Here is a 16138-nt window from a genome sequence, read left to right as displayed (position 1 = left end):
AGCTCAAGCTGATAAAGAGAGCGGAGAAGATGGCAAGAGCCAGCGGAGCCCTGGACTAAGGGCCCCGACCATTAGCGGTTTTCTGATTATTCTTTTTATAAAGTTTATCTATCTATCTATCTATCACATTGAATTCCAGTAATTACAATGCTGTATCTCATTATTTAGCTGAATCTGTGACAAGAAGCGTAATATTTTCCAGAAAAGAATGCCATACACCTACGTCCAGTGTTGCCCAGACGTATATCAAAAAACCCTTCATGCAGATGAGTGCAAATTTAGGAAGAAAGGAGAGACGCTCTTGCACATGAAGCACTGAATTTTTTTAATAAAGAGCAAGAAAAGAAAAAAAAACGCCGCAAGTCTGTGTTTTCAGGCACTTGAGTGGCTGGAAAACAAAAGGAATTACACCGTTGCATTTAGAAGCATTGATAGAACTTCTTAAATGTGTAAAAACTTAGTAGCATATAATATCCTCTCGCCCCACTTTGACAGAGAAAGTTAAACAGATACCTTAAAAGTCTGACGGGTTTTGGGATCAGGATACCCAAGACGTTCAGTAAAGAGGTGCTCAATTCTAGCGGGACATGCTTAGTTGCACATTGCACCCTGCAACTGCTTAGTGGCACAAAGACTGTGCTACCTGCTATTTCTAGGATCGGCAAAGAAAAACAGCCAGGTTAGTCTCCAGGTAGTTGTTTCTGAAAATTGCGTTGGAACTGGCGAACATTGCTATCATTAAAGTTGCGTGAGGCTTTGAATTGCGATTTTTGCAAGACGCCGTTATATTGTGACACACACTGCATCGTATTTTGCGCCCATGCTAGAGCAATGAATTTTTTAGTTTTATAATATGAACGTGTAGGAACAATGGGAACCAATGGCCCAGATTTTGCCTAAACCCAGCCACATCAAGCCAGCAGGTAATGAAGCCAAGGAAAACATAGGGGAAGTTTGCCTTTAGTTGAACTGCAAAACGATAAAGGCAAATGCAAGTGCAGAAAAAAAACATTTCGGTTTGGCATTCGCTGGTAGCAACCGATCACACATCCTTAGCTTTACTCATTTCTAATAATACAATCTGTGATGTGCAAAATGATAAATATGATTGCAATGTCAACATAAATGCTTATAGACATCGAAGGATGTAACTTATCTATGTGCATTGATATTACATTAGGGCTTATAGTCTAAGTTAATGGTATATAGGCACTCCATCAGTCCCTGTTCCGTTAAGGGTGAGCTCGAACAATGGACAGGAGCAAAAAAATAGGATCTATCGAGACAAATTCACAATCGGGGCAAACTTACCTGCGCCTACGGCGTCTCCTCCTGTGGCGCGCTGGCTCCCCGGCGCTCCTGCTACGTACCTGCAATTCGAAAGTCAGACGCATGATTTAGAATGCAGCAACTCTACATCACACTGTACAGATGCTTGACTGTCGCTCCCCTTTATTTGCCTTTCATCACATGCCATTCCCGGCTCCTGATGGTCACCATGGCAATCGCTTCACTATGGAAGGTCTCTGTGGCCTCTGTCAGCTAGGACACTGGGTTCATATTTTCCCCGACTTTTTTCGCCAATTCTACAAACCTCTCTGATCCAGACTGACAATGTGTTAACAGTACCATCAAGCTTTTAGTCCCATCGCTTCTGGAAGGTGGGCCTTCCATAGAAACATGACTCCGAATATCTTGGCTAATAACTTGTGCGCAGTTTTCTCCAGACATTTAGAGCAGCCAATGCGTCCATCATCTGGTTGTTTATGCTGTCCTTTGTGTTATGGAATTGAGTAAACTCCGGGAACATTTGCAGAGAAATGAGAAATAAACCAGAAAAAGTTTACCAGTGCTCAGCTAATTACCTTTATTTACACCTAATTCCTCATTCAAAGTTATACGCGACAACAATATTCAAAGAATAAGAATAAAGCTTACATTTTTATAAAATACATTGTACATTTTTATAAAATACATTGCTTATCATTAAATTTTAATTTCACAGTTTTTACTCCGCATGATACATGTATTTTAGACGTCCTTTTGCTTTTCACAGTACCCTTATGGTGGCTTGTTGGAGCCTGTCAACCTGGATGATATTTCGAACCACAAGTTGCTGCAGGGGCTCGGCGGTGGTTGTCGCCGTCTGGGAGCCTCTGCAGTGCCATCCACAAAACCAGCCGAGGAAAAAGCCCGTTAACACGAGCAGGAGTGAATTTATCCAGGTCAGCGCTGAAAAGTAGAATAATAAGTTATGGAAGAAGAGTGGGAGCAGCGCTCTAGAGCTCCAACCTCGCCTCTCGGCTACAGGCCGTCCAAAGGGTCTGGGCCGCGGCGGTCAGGCACTTTTTTACACATTGCATATTGAATTACATCTACACATTGAATTGCATCTTTTACACATACGCCTAGCACATCGCATACCGTGTTTTACTGATTATAACGCGCCCTCGACTGCGAGCACACCAGATCGTCACAGCCTGAGAACACAGTGACATTGATTGTTCTTCTGCCAGCCTTTGACGATGAGGGAGAGAAAGTAATATTGGCGGCGAGGAGTTACGGAGTCGCCATCTATCGGAAGCACCTCGTTGGCGTAGTATGAAGGATCACGCGCGGCGCGTTCCTCATAAGTTTTGCTGTCAGGGCTCACTGAAAACACCACGCAGATGCTCTTCCGGACATTTCTGTAAGTACTTTCGAAACGAGAGAAGTTTTTTACTGTCTAAATAATAATCTTGGGCAAACTGAAAGCATCGAATAGTTTACAGGCGCTATCTCTTTACCAAATGCGTACAGTGAACGCCACTGCGCGCGGTCGCCGTGATAGTGTTTGTATAACTAAATGCAGCGTAATAGAATGAAGCCTCAATGCAGCGATCCCACAAGTTGGCAGCGACTGTTTCGCTTTCGCCGTGTGCGCGTTTTCGCACCGTGCCATCAGCTTTAGGCCGCAGAATGCATCTGACGGTATACGAGCAACCATTGTTGCGTGGGCGCTATCAGACCTGCTGAAAAATAATTTCATTGTAGAGACTTCGATGCCTACGGGGATGTGCCGTCGCGACGATTCAATCTTTTTTCTTCTAAATTCTTGGACATTTCAATTATTTCTCGAGTTGCGTCGCGCTCTATGTTTTTGGTGTTCTCAGCGTGTGATTTCCCGCTGCTTCTTTTTTGTAATCCAGTGCATTACTTCATAACACAAACATGACCTTGTCATACTTATTTATAAAAAATGTGCTTCTTACACTCCCTTTGCACTCCAGTGAACTTGCCAGTATCTACAGCATCGACAAGTTCATAGACCAAACCGTCATGACATTAGTCGGGCAGCGGACTCGGGCGAGCGTCTCGGTGCGCGTTTTCTGAAGATCGCAGACCCGGCGCCGTAGCAGAAATCTTCCTAGCGTCTTCCTGTGCTTGCTGCATACCCGAGTTGTAGCCGATGACCGTTTGCCGGTTTAATGTTTCGCGAGCCAAGCTTCACGCAGCTTGTCCTGCGGCTACGTGTGAATAAGGCTCACACCGGGCTCCGTTGTGTACATCCGGCATTGCGCCAACCTACCATAATGCGCGCCTTCAAAGGCAGCCACTACCTATTGTAGTGCTTTCAAGCGTTGTAAAGGAGATACTCAAAGCAGGAAAATCTGGCCACTAAATGAGGACCGCAGCGTACAAGGGAACTCCGTTTTTCAGCTCGCTTCGGCGCTCCCAAAGCAGCCCGACGCGGCCGCTATGTACACGTGATCCCTCATAGCACAACACGCCAACGGTGGCGCCAGCTTTTCCAGTGGTGGAGCTCGAGGCCAATAGCAATTTGCTCTTGCCTAAAGAAATTGTTGCATGCAAGTTAAACCAGACTCGGCATTCATTCGCCGTCACTGACGAAGACATTTTCATCATTGTGAGGCGTCTATATTATTTAACTTCCATAGCTCCCTGTGACATATCAGGTACTGCATTTCTTGAAGTTTTAGGGCACCACATTACGCCAAGCAAAATGGGCTGATACGTACCTATCAGCCCCTCCTTTTGATTCGCCGCTGAATGTCCTTTCTTGATTATGGCGGCGATCAGTTCAGTTGTTGGGTGACCGAGCCACACTTCTAGTGAGGAGCTACGCAGCTGCATGAAAGATTAGCAAGAGTACATATTTTATACAGTCATACAAAGCCCTGTAACAACAGTACATTTCGAGGGCTCGAAATCTTAAGCAGTACTTTGATATCAACCACGTAAAACCCCAAGCGAAACATTTCAATAGAGGATAGACTACCTAATTATTAACACCAACATAATATTCGTTCTGGAGGCATAACTCCTTCAGTCATGGCGTGTGCGTTTGTAGACGCGACTTATTTTTGCCATTACTGTGAACGTCCTGCTTTCCTGAGTGCACCTGCTTCACTCCTGAGTGAAATGTATCGCGTCAGACGACCGCTTTGGTGAAGGCACAACCGTATTTATCTAGATGTTTGGAGTGGGACGTTTCGATATTTATTTATTTATTTATTTATTTATTTATTTATTTATTTATTTATTTACAATACCCCTAAAGGCCCTTGAAGGAGGGTATTGCAAGGGGGGGGGGGGGGGTACGTTCAGGTACAGCATACATGGAAAGAAAAACATTTACAAGAGATTTTTTTTCCGTTCAACAAGGCAGTGTAGTCATCATAATGAACCAAGAAACCAAAAAAGAAGAAGCAACGTACATTAAAACATCAGGAGCAAGCAACAACTCACAAAGCATAAAAAATATCAGGGAAACACACTTAATAAGAAAACATTTTTAACAGCTAGTCACAGAAGTGCAAATTGTTTCCTTAAATTTGGCTATGTCAGTTTCCATGGCTATGTATGAGGGTAAATCGTTCTAATTGATAATAGTGCGTGGTACGAAGGATTGAGCGAAAGTTGACCGACACAAAATGCGTTTCACTTTGTTCGGGTGATCGCGGCGAGGAAAGATAATCGGTGGTGACTGAAAAAAAATCATCACGAAGTGAGGAGTAGTGGGAAATTTTTGAAATAGTGATAAGCGAGAATGTTTTCGACGAAGGCTCAAGGTTTGCAAACCGGCACGATTCTTTAAAGATGTAACGCTGGTGAATGTTGAATAATCTGAAAAAAATCGAGCAGCACGGTTCTGCAGGGCTTCAAGGTTATAGACTAGATATACCTGATGGGGATCCCAAATTGCCGCAGCATATTCATTTTCGGGCGAATGATTGTGATATATGCCTGTTTTAGTACGAGTGGTGGCGCTTGCTTGAGGGTTCGTTTAAGTATTCCAAGAGTACGGTTAGCAGCTGCCGGGGTTAAATTTATATGGTGATGCCACGTTAGGTCAGACTGGAAATGAAGGCGAAGATATTTGTAGGAAGGGGAAGACTCAATCATGCTGTTATTAATGAAGTAAGTGTTTTCAATTCGAGACTTTCGACCATTAAATGTCATTAACTTGGTTTTAGAGATATTAAGCGACATTAGCCATTTGGAGCACCATAAGGCAATTGCATCAAGGTCAGATTGCAAGCATTGGCGATCGATATCAGAGGAAATTGTGCGGTAAATTACGACATAATCGGCAAAGAGATGATCCCGGGACGTTACGCAAGAAGAAGATCATTAATATATATTAAGAAAAGTACAGGGCCTAGCACGCTGCCCTGGGGGATACCAGAAGTAACGTGGGCAAAAGAAGAATTGTAGTTAGTGGAAGTAAACTGGAGCCTGGAAGGAAGAAAACCTGTAACCCATGCGAGCATGTTAGGGCGAATGTTTAGGCATGCAAGTTTGAGGAGTAATCTGTGGTGCAGAACGCGATCAGAAGCTTTGGAGAAATCAAGGAAAACTGCATCTACTTGTAAACTAGTGTCAACGGATGAGTCTAAGTCATGAACAAACCCTGCAAGTTGTGTTTCACAAGAGTAGCCCGTGTGGAAACCGTGCTGATACTGGTATATTATGTTGTGGCTTTCTAAGTATTTGGAAATTTGGGAGTTAATGACGTGTTCCATGACCTTGCATATGGTACTTGTTAGCGAAATAGGTCTGTAGTTGCATGGTGAAGATTGGTCGCCGGACTTGACGAAGGGTGCGCTACCTTGGCTATTCGCCAATCTAGTCATTGCGAAATATTTTCCGCCTTTTTGTAATAATTAACCTGTGCACGTAATTCGAGTGGGTGATTCAATATTTTTAATGATGAAACGTAGCATGACCGACTGTACAATATGTGAATATTTAATTACCATGTAATTATGATGGGTCTACATAAAATGCATAGTCATTCTCATCCCACACTGACTTTGTTTCTATGGAGTCTTCAACATCGGCATAAAAGAATCTAAATTTCACGCATTTATCGACAGTTGATCGTGATTAGTGACTGAAGGGGATCACAAGCTCACTGGCCCATGAGCGTAGTGGAATAACGGTTCCGCAGGTGTACTCGTCCCGTAGGCGTAGTTGTTTGAACAACGTAGCGCACACACCACACAGGTTAGCGCGTTAGCAACAGTTACGCCATGAAGAATACGGCTAAAAGAATATTTTTCGCAATTCTCGGAACCCGTTTAATTGTGCGAAATGTTCGGTAGAATATAGCTACACGGGAAATTACTTATGTAGGACAAAAAAATTACGCTATGTTCAGAATTTATTCGGGGAGGAGGAAGGGGGGGGGGGTAACGCTTCCTACGAGTTGATGGTTCGGATAGTTGGTTTTCCATTACTGAACAGGTAACTTAGCGTACTAAAAACGTTAGGCACAAGAAAGGAGGCCAAAGCCAAGCGCTTGTCTATTCCCTCCTCTCTTGTGCCTGGATTTTATTGCGCTGTTACTTGTTCAGCTACGACGCCGTGCGAACGGAGAAAACAGCAACGATGCGATATCACGTTTGCTCTTCGACCACATCGCGAGGGTGATAATGTGCTTATTTTCTGTCTAACAAGAACACCCCACCAGTTCCTACTTGCAACTTTTGTCAAACATTTTTAGCATACAGAGTTTCATGCATGTCGAGAACATACATCGAAAATACTTCACCAAAGGCACTATAATGGCTTCGCAGTGGATTCCCACACGTAAACAGTTTCGTCTGTCGAACTTTTTTTTTTCTCAAACACAAGATCCACTGACATCGCCAGTGAAATTGAGCGTTAGAAGTGTGGCAGCAGGATGGTTCGATACCATTCGTCCGGCCGCAAAACTCTCGCGTGACGCTAAGGGGACGCTTCCTATAGCGTCCACAGTGAACGCACCATGGCGCTCGCGCAAGTGTATCGGAGTAGACGCCTAACAGACGCCACTGGTGCATGGGAGCAGACGCCCCACAGACGCCGCTGGCGTCCTAAGCATTCATCCACTTTCGCGCAATGGTGCCCTGCTACTAACGACGCCTTGTCAGCACAACATGAAAATCGACGCCCTGTTTCTGAACCCAGTTCGAAAATTTTACAGCCAACAATTTTGAAACTACGACGCCGTGTTTCATTTCCAAATTCTTCATTTGCAAAAGGGGCCCAATTCACAGTTCAAAAGGTACACATGGGTCAACTCCGTGAGAAACCGGCTACAGGGCAACTCGTAATTTTATGTACTTGCACGTAAAAGGCGTGCCTGCGTGTAGTCACAGCGTGATTCATTATAGCGAGAATTCCTAATATTTGACGAGTGCCTCCCTGTCGGCGAATTGACAAGACTACCTAACTTACCTAAGTGTACTTATTGAAAGCCTCAAAAATTGATTGAATTGAACAATTTCTATAAGTACTAAAGAAATAAGCTAAGTACCTAATTAGCTAAACTCACCAATGCCGATCTAAATAACAACCAAGCTGCAGATCTAACTTGCCTAATTAATTATGTAGACTAACGAAGCACTGAAAAGTAACGTACCTATAAATAAATCCTTGATTAAAAATTATAATTACAAAAGAAGTAATCATTATAAGCTTACAGGAAAGTTTCGCGACGAGAAGGAAACGCTATGAGAACCCTTGCGAGGCCTTGAACGCTATGAGAAGGCTTGAAAACTGCGATACGTTGAGTAAAGCTGGCACCTGATACGCCTTGTCGTGGTGCTTGCGACCGAAGTGTGATTGTCGGTCACATTCGCTGCAAAGGCTCTCTGAGGTCATGGAAGCCCAACGTGTTGCGGACTAACTGAAATGTGTACATCAGCGCATAGATGGTCATAAGGTAACGTACCCAGGACAGCAGCGTCTCCTCTATGGTGTTCCTATTGTAGAAGGTGGTGACCGCGCTGAAAAGGCTCGAAGCTAGGATGAGTGCTGCCATGTCTTCGACTCTGCGTAAGGGGTAGAAAGATACAATTACAACTCAAATCAGTACCAAGGAGTTCTGGCATAACGCGATTGCAATCATGCGGTAGATTACCGTACCTACAGACTGGGGCTGGGAGACAGACGGCAGACGTACGAGAGGGTGGAGGACAGGACAGGACAGGTCGGCGATCTGATGCTGCTGACGACGCGCTTCGGCTTTATTCTCTCTTCTGCTCCACGGTGTGTCGTTCCAGGATTGGTGGTCTTCGGAGCTCCGCGTTTTGATTGGTTCTTTGAAGCTGCGTGGGATTTGCAGATTGGTCAATTTTTTCTTTGTTTCATTTGTTTGCGCCACGAGTCCTCGTGCCTGCCGCTCTTCGACGTCGTCGTCTTCTGTAAAAAAAAAATCGCCGTGTCGCTCGAAAGGCGAAGCACTGATCGCCATAGCAAATTAGTGTATTGCTGTACGAAGTAAGGACAGTAGTTTTAGCGGCTTTATACACTAATAAACAAGTTTAAGAGTGACTAAATGAGGACGTAGGTAGAAACAGACACACACAGACAGGCTGCCTTTCTGTGTCTGTTTCTTTCTACGTTCTTGTTCAGTCGCGCTTACGCCATCGACGCTGACGCATTCTATCATTCAGTCAAACCAACTAGCACCCCAACGTATTTTAACCAAATAAACCAGCACGGTGTCACGCACGCACTGGTAGACATGAACACATCTCGCTCGATGAGCGCGGAACCCGCTGTCGAAATTCCGGAGTGAGCAATCGCGGCAGCAGCAAGCGAATTGACCTTCATGCATCTTTCGCTTCAGCTTGAACGAAACGTCGAACGCACAGCGCATGCGGTGCTACCGGCACTACGCGCACTCTGCAGATATCGCAGATCGCTTTGAAGACGAGGTCCGGGCTGTGGCGCACTTTTGCCGCGTTGCAGATCGCTTTCATGGACATGAGCGCCGGCAACATTGTTACGGTGTCCGCCCAAGGTATCTACTGCACTGCGTTTCATACATCAGGTGAAACGCTGTGGATGCTACACACACTTTTTGCTGCGTTCGCACTGAGAAACAGTTCGGTGTGTTTGCGGATCTTCGTGAAAATGTTCTTTATGTAAGGTCAATTCTGAATGAAAATAAGAACTTACCCTAAGAAGCCATCAAGCCATGCGTTCATTCGGCTGCTAACACGTTGTTTTATATAAATTTTCTTTTCGTTATTGTTATTTCCCTTCCGCCGCGGCAGCCACACGTGCAACGCCGCCAGCAGACGCCCAGCGAACCATACACGGTACGCGCGGAGCGATTATTTGGAGACTGCAATACTTGCGTAGCTTCCACAGCATTGCACTCGATGTATGAAACGGAGTTTATTTTTATACAGCGTCCGCGATTCGCGTGGCCAACGCCGTGGTTGTCTCTACTGTACGGAGCGGCGGGCGAGGAGGCTATCGGGGCACTCCATGGAGTTTCTAAATAAATACCCTAGAGGAAAATGTGGCGCTAGTGGGGCATTCATGAGCGTTGCCCCAACCTTCACGGGAATGATGGGAAGCACAGGCTTCGGACTGACTTCGATCTTTAGACTATCGGCGTTTGCTTGCGGCGCGGTAAACAAAGATATACTCAAAAATTATCGCACAAAATTTAATTTTGTTTCTGCAATGTCATATATAGTGTACAACACGTTACAAGAAAACTTTGTTACTTCGAGACTGAAGCACGCTTTACTATGGTTTATCAGCTGGGCACACCAGGTTATGCATCTTGTTCGATTGTGTACCTAATTTAACGCCAGAGAATAATTATTCATTTTCAATTTTATCCAAATTTTTAATGTTTCAAATTATTCCTTCATTCAATTTTAACAACAGCAATAACAACCGGACATGTATTTATACAAAAATACTCATCAAGTGTTTAGGGAAATAAAAATGTTACATTGTGGGAAAGTGTTGCGCATTTGAGAGGAATGCTACAAGTGTCGTCCGCTAAGACGCCTGGTCGCTGCAATCGCGAGACTTTTCTCGCGGACGACAGGAACTTGCGAACTCTCTCGCTCTTTCGAAAGGCTGCGTCGGCTGTCACGATTGCTGAACGTCTTCATGTACATTTAAAAGGAAGCTTTAGCTCGGGCCCAACGCCGACGCGGCCTATTCAAATACATGTAAAAACGCAAAAAAACGTTTTTCTGAGATAGGCACTGGATCGATTTTAATGAAATTTGTAGCATTTAGACCAATTTAATTTTTAGTGACCGTCACGGAATTTCTATTTAGGGCCGGAATTTCACTAAAAAGATTTTCAAAAATTAGAAAGTGTGAAAAATAAAGAAGCATGAAGTTTACAGATTCAAATCTCTGCATAAAAAACAAATATCTGTGTTCTGTCCCCGGGATAAGTAACATAAGTAACAGAGAAAGAAGCTAAGTAACTAATTAGTTAAACTCACCAACGCCGATCTAAATAACAACCCAGCTACAGATCTAACTCGCCTAATTAATTATGTAGCCTAACGAAGCACTGAATAGTAACGTACGTATAGATAAATATTTGGCTAAAAATTATAATTACAAAAGAAGTAATCACTATAAGCTTACATGAAAGTTTCGCGGCGAGAAGGAAAGACTATGAAAACCCTTGTGAGGCCTTGAACCCTATGAGAAGGCTTGAAAACTGCGATACGTTGAGTAAAGCTGGCACCAGACACGCCTTGTCGTGGTGCTTGCGAACAAAGTGTGATTGTCGGTCACATTCGCTGCAAAGACCCTCTGAGGTCATGGAAGCCGAACGTGTTGCGGACTAATTGAAACGTGTACATCAGCGCATAGATGGTCATACGGTAACGTACCCACGAGAACGACGCATTCTCGATGGCCCTTCTGTTGTAAAACGTCGTGATGGCGCTGAAAAGGCTTGACGCCAGAACCACAGCCAGGTTAGTCTCCAGGTAGTTTCTGAAAATTGCGTTGAACTGGCGAACGTTGCTATCATTAAAATTACGTGAGGCTTTGAATTGCGATTTTTGCAAGACGCCGTTATATTGTAACACACACTGCATCGTATTTTGCGCCCATGCTAGAGCAATGAATTGTTTTGTTTTGTAATATGAACGTGTAGGATCAATGGGAACCAACGGCCCCTATTTTCCCTAAGCCCAGCCAAATCAAGCCAGCAGGTAATGAAGCCAAGGAAAACATAGGGGAAGTTTGCCTTTAGTTGAACTGCAAAATGATAAAGGCAAATGCAAGTGCAGAAAAAAAACATTTCGGTTTGGCATTCGCTGGTAGCAACCGATCACACATCCTTAGCTTTAGTCATTTCTAATAATACAATCTGTGATGCGCAAAATGATAAATATGATTGCAATGTCAACATAAATGCTTATAGACATCGAAGGATGTAACTTATTTATGTGCATTCATATTACATTAGGGCTTATAGTGTATGTTATTGGTATATAGGCACTCCATCAGTCCCTGTTCCGTTAAGTGTGAGCTCGAACAATGGACAGGAGCAAAAAAATAGGATCTATCGAGACAAATTCACAATCGGGGCAAACTTACGTCTCCTTCTGTGGCACGCTGGCTGGCTGGCGCTCCTCCTTCGGCCCTGCAATTCGAAAGTCACACGCATGATTTAGAATGCAGCAACTCTACATCACACTGTACAGATGCTTGACTGTCGCTCCCCTTTATTTGCCTTTCATCACATGCCATTCCCGGCTCCTGATGGTCACCATGGCAATCGCTTCACTATGGAAGGTCTCTGTGGCCTCTGTCAGCTAGGACACTGGGTCCATATTTTCTCCGACTTTTTTCGCCAATTCTACAAACCTCTCTGATCCAGACTGACAATGTGTTAACAGTACCATCAAGCTTTTAGTCCCATCGCTTCTGGAAGGTGGGCCTTCCATAGAAACATGACTCCGAATATCTTGGCTAATAACTTGTGCGCAGTTTTCTCCAGACATTTAGAGCAGCCAATGCGTCCATCATCTGGTTGTTTATGCTGTCCTTTGTGTTATGGAATTGAGTAAACTCCGGGAACATTTGCAGAGAAATGAGAAATAAACCAGAAAAAGTTTACCAGTGCTCAGCTAATTACCTTTATTTACACCTAATTCCTCATTCAAAGTTTTACGCGACAACAATATTCAAAGAATAAGAATAAAGCTTACATTTTTATAAAATACATTGTACATTTTTATAAAATACATTGCTTATCATTAAATGTTAATTTCACAGTTTTTACTCCGCATGATACATGTATTTTAGACGTCCTGTTGCTTTTCACAGTACCCTTATTATGGCCTGTTGAAGTCTGTCAACTTGTATGATGTTTTGAACAACAAGTTGTTGTAGGGGCTGGGCTGTGATTGGGGTCGCCGTCCGGGGGCCTCTGAAGTACCAGCCACAGCAGAAACCGAGCACGAAGCCCGATAACATGAGCAGCACTGCATCACTCCAGGTCAGCGCTGAAAAGTAGAATAATAAGTTATGGAAGAAGAGTGGGAGGAGGCGCTCTAGAGCTCCAAACTCGCCTCTCGGCTACGGGCCGTCCAAAGGGTCTGGGCCGCGGCGGTCAGGCACTTTTTTACACATTGCATATTGAATTACATCTACACATTGAATTGCATCTTTTACACATACGCCTAGCACATCGCATACCGTGTTTTACTGATTATAACGCGCCCTCGACTGCGAGCACACCAGATCGTCACAGCCTGAGAACACAGTGACATTGATTGTTCTTCTGCCAGCCTTTGACGATGAGGGAGAGAAAGTAATATTGGCGGCGAGGAGTTACGGAGTCGCCATCTATCGGAAGCACCTCGTTGGCGTAGTATGAAGGATCACGCGCGGCGCGTTCCTCATAAATTTTGCTGTCAGGGCTCACAGAAAACACCACGCAGATGCTCTTCCGGACATTTCTGTAAGTACTTTCGAAACGAGAGAAGTTTTTTACTGTCTAAATAATAATCTTGGGCAAACTGAAAGCATCGAATAGTTTACAGGCGCTATCTCTTTACCGAATGCGTACAGTGAACGCCACTGCGCGCGGTCGCCGTGATAGTGTTTGTATAACTAAATGCAGCGTAATAGAATGAAGCCTCAATGCAGCGATCCCACAAGTTGGCAGCGACTGTTTCGCTTTCGCCGTGTGCGCGTTTTCGCACCGTGCCATCAGCTTTAGGCCGCAGAATGCATCTGACGGTATACGAGCAACCATTGTTGCGTGGGCGCTATCAGACCTGCTGAAAAATAATTTCATTGTAGAGACTTCGATGCCTACGGTGATGTGCCGTCGCGACGATTCAATCTTTTTTCTTCTAAATTCTTGGACATTTCAATTATTTCTCGAGTTGCGTCGCGCTCTATGTTTTTGGTGTTCTCAGCGTGTGATTTCCCGCTGCTTCTTTTTTTGTAATCCAGTGCATTACTTCATAACACAAACATGACCTTGTCATACTTATTTATAAAAAATGTGCTTCTTACACTCCCTTTGCACTCCAGTGAACTTGCCAGTATCTACAGCATCGACAAGTTCATAGACCAAACCGTCATGACATTAGTCGGGCAGCGGACTCGGGCGAGCGTCTCGGTGCGCGTTTTCTGAAGATCGCAGACCCGGCGCCGTAGCAGAAATCTTCCTAGCGTCTTCCTGTGCTTGCTGCATACCCGAGTTGTAGCCGATGACCGTTTGCCGGTTTAATGTTTCGCGAGCCAAGCTTCACGCAGCTTGTCCTGCGGCTACGTGTGAATAAGGCTCACACCGGGCTCCGTTGTGTACATCCGGCATTGCGCCAACCTACCATAATGCGCGCCTTCAAAGGCAGCCACTACCTATTGTAGTGCTTTCAAGCGTTGTAAAGGAGATACTCAAAGCGGGAAAATCTGGCCACTAAATGAGGACCGCAGCGTACAAGGGAACTCCGTTTTTCAGCTCGCTTCGGCGCTCCCAAAGCAGCCCGACGCGGCCGCTATGTACACGTGATCCCTCATAGCACAACACGCCAACGGTGGCGCCAGCTTTTCCAGTGGTGGAGCTCGAGGCCAATAGCAATTTGCTCTTGCCTAAAGAAATTGTTGCATGCAAGTTAAACCAGACTCGGCATTCATTCGCCGTCACTGACGAAGACATTGTCATCATTGTGAGGCGTCTATATTATTTAACTTCCATAGCTCCCTGTGACATATCAGGTACTGCATTTCTTGAAGTTTTAGGGCACCACATTATGCCAAGCAAAATGGCCTGATACGTACCGCTCACCACCTCCTTTTGATTCGCCGCTGCATGTCCTTTCTTGATTAGGGCAGCGATCACTTCAGTCGCTGTTTCACCGAGCCACACCTCTACTGATGGGCTACGCAGCTGCATGAAAGATTAGCAAGAGTACATATTTTATACAGTCATACAAAGCCCTGTAACAACAGTACATTTCGAGGGCTCGAAATCTTAAGCAGTACTTTGATATCAACCACGTAAAACCCCAAGCGAAACATTTCAATAGAGGATAGACTACCTAATTATTAACACCAACATAATATTCGTTCTGGAGGCATAACTCCTTCAGTCATGGCGTGTGCGTTTGTAGACGCGACTTATTTTTGCCATTACTGTGAACGTCCTGCTTTCCTGAGTGCACCTGCTTCACTCCTGAGTGAAATGTATCGCGTCAGACGACCGCTTTGGTGAAGGCACAACCGTATTTATCTAGATGTTTGGAGTGGGACGTTTCGATATTTATTTATTTATTTATTTATTTATTTATTTATTTATTTATTTATTTATTTATTTATTTATTTATTTACAATACCCCTAAAGGCCCTTGAAGGAGGGTATTGCAAGGGGGGGGGGGTGTACGTTCAGGTACAGCATACATGGAGAGAAAAACATTTACAAGAGATTTTTTTTTCCGTTCAACAAGGCAGTGTAGTCATCATAATGAACCAAGAAACCAAAAAAGAAGAAGCAACGTACATTAAAACATCAGGAGGAAGCAACAACTCACAAGGCATAAAAAATATCAGGGAAACACACTTAATAAGAAAACATTTTTAACAGCTAGTCACAGAAGTGCAAATTGTTTCCTTAAATTTGGCTATGTCAGTTTCCATGGCTATGTATGAGGGTAAATCGTTCTAATTGATAATAGTGCGTGGTACGAAGGATTGAGCGAAAGTTGACCGACACAAAATGCGTTTCACTTTGTTCGGGTGATCGCGGCGAGGAAAGATAATCGGTGGTGACTGAAAAAAATCATCACGAAGTGAGGAGTAGTGGGAAATTTTTGAAATAGTGATAAGCGAGAATGTTTTCGACGAAGGCTCAAGGTTTGCAAACCGGCACGATTCTTTAAAGATGTAACGCTGGTGAATGTTGAATAATCTGAAAAAAATCGAGCAGCACGGTTCTGCAGGGCTTCAAGGTTAGAGACTAGATATACCTGATGGGGATCCCAAATTGCCGCAGCATATTCATTTTCGGGCGAATGATTGTGATATATGCCTGTTTTAGTACGAGTGGTGGCGCTTGGTTGAGGGTTCGTTTAAGTATTCCAAGAGTACGGTTAGCAGCTGCCGGGGTTAAATTTATATGGTGATGCCACGTTAGGTCAGACTGGAAATGAAGGCGAAGATATTTGTAGGAAGTGGAAGACTCAATCATGCTGTTATTAATGAAGTAAGTGTTTTCAATTCGAGACTTTCGACCATTAAATGTCATTAACTTGGTTTTAGAGATATTAAGCGACATTAGCCATTTGGAGCACCATAAGGCAATTGCATCAAGGTCAGATTGCAAGCATTGGCGATCGATATCAGAGGAAAT

At 44.2% G+C, this 16138-nt stretch overlaps 1 protein-coding gene across 18 annotated transcripts in view; it reads right to left on the bottom strand.

Annotated features, from left to right (window-relative positions):
- Window positions 1–301: 301 nt before the first annotated feature.
- The window catches only part of LOC135905087 (uncharacterized), a 29729-nt gene continuing 13892 nt past the window's right edge, over window positions 302–16138 (bottom strand). For 6 of the 18 annotated variants that reach the window (XM_070540260.1, XM_070540261.1, XM_070540263.1 and 3 more), the window contains 10 exons: window positions 14572–14680; window positions 12607–12782; window positions 11872–11917; window positions 11157–11262; window positions 8416–8597; window positions 8222–8321; window positions 4020–4128; window positions 2060–2232; window positions 1312–1370; window positions 302–388 (listed from right to left, as the gene is read on the bottom strand). In XM_070540260.1, the coding sequence (XP_070396361.1) occupies window positions 8293–8321; window positions 8416–8597; window positions 11157–11262; window positions 11872–11917; window positions 12607–12782; window positions 14572–14680 (648 nt within the window). In that variant the 3' untranslated portion in view covers window positions 302–388; window positions 1312–1370; window positions 2060–2232; window positions 4020–4128; window positions 8222–8292. Of the gene's footprint in view, window positions 389–1311; window positions 1371–2059; window positions 2233–4019; window positions 4129–8221; window positions 8322–8415; window positions 8692–11156; window positions 11280–11871; window positions 11918–12606; window positions 12783–14571; window positions 14681–16138 lie in introns of all 18 variants that reach the window. The other 12 variants (XM_070540265.1, XM_070540269.1, XM_070540268.1 and 9 more) reach the window with 7 other exon arrangements.

Source organism: Dermacentor albipictus, chromosome 6, assembly GCF_038994185.2.
Source record: "Dermacentor albipictus isolate Rhodes 1998 colony chromosome 6, USDA_Dalb.pri_finalv2, whole genome shotgun sequence".
NCBI lineage: Eukaryota > Metazoa > Arthropoda > Arachnida > Ixodida > Ixodidae > Dermacentor > Dermacentor albipictus.
Note: the sequence above shows the minus strand (reverse complement) of the source record. Positions and strands in the feature narration are given on the sequence as shown.